This window comes from Mauremys reevesii, linkage group 23 (genome assembly GCF_016161935.1).
Source record: "Mauremys reevesii isolate NIE-2019 linkage group 23, ASM1616193v1, whole genome shotgun sequence".
In the NCBI taxonomy this organism is placed as follows: domain Eukaryota; kingdom Metazoa; phylum Chordata; order Testudines; family Geoemydidae; genus Mauremys; species Mauremys reevesii.
The window spans coordinates 5,343,589-5,347,306 of NC_052645.1; the positions used below are offsets into that span (position 1 = coordinate 5,343,589).

A 3,718-nucleotide genomic window follows, 5' to 3' on the forward strand; every position below is an offset into this window, starting at 1 on the left:
AAAGCAGGACCAGTTCCCAAATGATTATTATTTAGCTGATAACTCTCCAGCCCATAACCTCATGTGGGGGTTCAGCTGATGCTCTAGTTACCTTAAGTTTGATTTATTTAGATCACATCTACAGAAAAGTGTAAAAAACATTTAAACTCTAGAATGAAGAGCTCCTATATGAAACTCCAACAAGAGTTTAGTTGAAAAAGAAAAATGTTATTAAAATAAGACCATCACTAAAACAGAACAGGAGACTGATTTTTATTTGACTTTTGTAGTATGTCCTCTAACAGAGAAAATTTAGATTATGTTGGCTAAAGCATACAGTCTTCAATGCAATGATTACAATGAGACTCAGACTGTACATGAAAAAAACCAACCAACAGCAGCTTAATCATCATCATCTTTAAGTTTCTTGATCTTGTTCTTATGGCGTTCGATTTCTTTCTGCAGCCGCTGTATTTCTTTCTTGTGATGATCGATTTCTTCTTCATGATGTTCCCTCAAAGAGGCCAGCTGTTCCCTCTCCTTGTCCCTGCACAGTGCACATCACCAATTCAGACAAACCAAGTTATTTGAGAGTTTGAGATGGACAGCCTACTTAAAGGAAGCCAAAGTCAAACCCCGCCCCCCAAGTACTTCCTAGGCACAGAATGGTTTCAAAGCTTAAATAGCTAATTGGACCACTTTCATTTCAGGACAACTGCAGACAGTGTTTCCATCTAGATAGAAACACAAGTCTCTATAGATTGATTGACACCACTGGACATGAAGGCTAGGGCGCTCAGCTACACTGACAATCCCTATCAAGCAGGTATGGCACCCTCCCAGGATAACAATCAGAACTGCTCCGCTGTTAACATTTACCAAACCTGACCCTATCTAGCAGCAGTGGCTCAAAAAGAAGAGGCTAGAGTTTACCAGGTCTTAGTTGAATTTTACAAAGAGAAATCAGGTTGTAATGGGTGAGAGGGTAGGGTCTGCAACACATGCAGGTCACTACATAAGGTGCTTGGATACTACTAGACAGATCTAACAGAAGGTAATCTCAGTTATTGATTTTTGTTAACATCTAGGAGGATTTGATGTCTCAGCTGGGATATTGCCTGCCCCCCATCTCATGGTTGCAACTAGACTCTTCTCTTATTCTTTAATAGATTGCCAATACCTGAGCAAATGCAGCATTTAGCTAGAGAGGATTCTCACAGCTAATCAGCTGTTGAGTTGACAGGACTATCACTACATGGGGAATGACTGCAACTGGCTTGAAAAGCCTAGCAGCTGAAGGTACAGAAGCCAGACCCAGAAGATAGAGCCTAAGAGCAGCAAGCCTATGACCTCGTTACACGGGCAGCCTCCCCGAAGGTTCAGCTGCTCTGCTAATGTCCCCAGCCAGGGAATCAGGGTGTCCCAAGGTTACACAGACAGTAGCGGGGCAGGACCCAGGGGCGGGGGCAGCCACGCTTATCCCTGGTTTAGTTAACCAAGGAACACGTGGGTAGGCGGCAGCAGAGCTAGGAACAGAACCCAGGCGTCCGGGCGGAAAGACTCACCTGAAGTATCGCTCCTCGAGGGCCGCCTGCCTCTTCCCAAAGGCCCCTCCGGCCTCACGGATCGAGCCGCCGCCGCCGCCGCCCTTCCCAGCCCCGCTCCCCAGCTCGCCCAGCTGCAGAGAGAGGGAGAGACACAGACATGAGGGAAACCCCCGGCCCTCCCCCCTGCCTGCCTCCCTCCCCCGGCGCTGTGTCCCCTCCGGCACCCCCCTCAGCTGCAGGGACACAGCCTCCGAGGGGAGCCCCCGGGCCCAGCGGTACCTGGTCGGATCCCGAGCCCGAGCTCGAGCTCCATCCCCGCTGCTGCATCACCAAGGCCGCGCGCAGGCCTCCGCGCACCGCCGCCGCCATTACCCGCCTGCCCTTGGAGCGGACTAAGGGGGAGGCGCCGCGGCCCAGCCTTACAGCGGCGCGCGCAGGGGGAGGGGCCGGCCCGGCCAACCAGCGGCGCGCGCAGGGAGAGTCGCACAACGGCCCGCGACGGAAGGGGCCGGCTCCGCCGGGTGACGTCCTAGTCAGTGTCCTGCGGGGCGGGGCGGAGCCAACAGGCGCGGACCCTGGAAGGGCGCGGGGTGCGCGCGCAGGCTGGGAGGTTGGGGGCTGTGCGGCCTAGAGCCCCCGGCCTGCAGCCCTGCCGCTGGCACCGCTGGGGGTCCTAGGGCGGGGCCATGGCTACGTGCAAACGGCCGAGGCACGTGAGTCGACGTGTCCCAGCCGCGGTCAGTATCGCGCCGCTGGGCTTGCCTGAGCGGTGTGTGTCCATGCCTCGGGCAGGCCGCGGTCCGGTGTCGCGCACTCGCTGTCTTTGGCAATGCGGGGGGGGCAGAGAGGTGTCCTGCAGGAGTGACTGGGAGCAGCTGCTCAAGTTTTCCTCATACAACCTTTTGCATCCTGTGGCATTAGCCGTGGCTCATGATTTGCACGCCTGCCAAATCCCCCGAGCTGGTTTCTCACTGTCCACCATCTCTAACAGAGCATGGGGCCCAAATAATGTGCACTGTTGTCATGAGTGGTGCAAATATAGACTGAATGATGCTCCCGTATTTACAGAGCTCTAAGAAAAATTGCAGCAGTGGTGGGACATGATTAGTTTGTGGAGGAGAGATTGCTACTGTGGGATATAGCAAAAGCCAGTTCAAGGCATAGGCGCTGACTCTGAGGGTGCTCCAGCTCTGGAGCACCCACAGGGAAAAATTGGTGGGTGTTCTGCACCCACCAGCAGCATCTCCCTGCCCTCCCCTCTGCGCGAGCGTGCCGCATCCCCACTCCTCCGCCTACCTCCCAGCGTTTCCCACCCAGCCACTGCCAAACAGCACGCTTGGGGACACGGGAGAAGCGGCAACATGGTGTGCTCGGGTGGAGATGAGGAAGAGGCAGGGCCGGGGAGGGAGTTGGAATAGGGGCAGGGAGGGGGAGTTGGGGTGTGGACTTCAGAGAAGGGGGAATGGTGGGGAAGAGGCGGGGCTGGGGAAGGGCCTCATGGAAGGGGTGGAGTGGGGGTGGGGCTGGGGGCCGAGAGGGGGGTCAAGCACCCATGGCAAAGAGGGGAAGTCAGCGCCTATGTTTCAAGGCTGTTGGTGCTTGTGGAGCCATGGAAACACGTATTGACTGGCAGGGCTGACTCCAGCGTTTTTGCCGCTCCAAGTGGCAAAATAAAATAAAATAAAATAAATGTGATCGGCAGCACTTCGGCAGCAGCTCTACCGCCGCTGCTTCATTCTTTGTCAGGAATTTGGAGGAAGGTCCTTCCAACCGAGAGGGACTGAGAGACCCACCGCCGAATTGCTATCGAAGAGCCAAACGTGCTGCACCTTTCCATTGGCCGCCCCAGGCACCTGCTTGCTCTGCTGGTGCCTGGAGCCGGCCCTGCTGATTGGTGAGATCGCATTGTAATGCAGGCTTGGGACAACTAGCAGTGGCTGCACTTTCAGATGCAACAGGTCACATTCCTGGATCTGTACACCAAGCTCATCCTGGCTCTTTCAGTGCAGGGACATCAGAAAGAGAGCTGCACTAACAGTGGACAAGTGAGTGGCCATCTCACTCTGTAAGCTTGCAACTTTGTATTGCTACTGGTCAGTGGGAAATCATTTTGGAGGTGAAAAATGCACAGTGCAGGATTTTATTATACAAGTGTGCAGGGCCACAGTCACAGGATTGTGACTTAGCAAAGT

The 3,718-nt window shown here is 54.4% G+C and overlaps 1 protein-coding gene across 1 annotated transcript; it reads right to left on the reverse strand.

The window, feature by feature from the left end:
* Positions 1-235: 235 nt before the first annotated feature.
* ATP5IF1 (ATP synthase inhibitory factor subunit 1) lies at positions 236-2,033 on the reverse strand. The gene is made up of 3 exons (XM_039511151.1): positions 1,806-2,033; positions 1,545-1,657; positions 236-526 (listed from the first exon to the last, which is right to left on the reverse strand). The coding sequence occupies exons 1-3, from the start codon at positions 1,893-1,895 to the stop codon at positions 382-384; spliced, it is 348 nt and encodes a 115-aa protein (XP_039367085.1). The 5' UTR covers positions 1,896-2,033; the 3' UTR covers positions 236-381.
* Between the last annotated feature and the right edge of the window lie 1,685 nt (positions 2,034-3,718).

Coding starts and splice junctions, on each gene's coding strand:
- ATP5IF1 (XM_039511151.1), bottom strand. CDS start 1,895: ATGGCGGCGGCGGTGCGCGGAGGCCTGCGCGCGGCCTTGGTGATGCAG. Junction 1,658..1,805: donor CGGGCTCGGGATCCGACCAG/GTACCGCTGGGC, acceptor CTCTCTCTGCAG/CTGGGCGAGCTGGGGAGCGG. Junction 527..1,544: donor CTCGAGGAGCGATACTTCAG/GTGAGTCTTTCC, acceptor TGCACTGTGCAG/GGACAAGGAGAGGGAACAGC.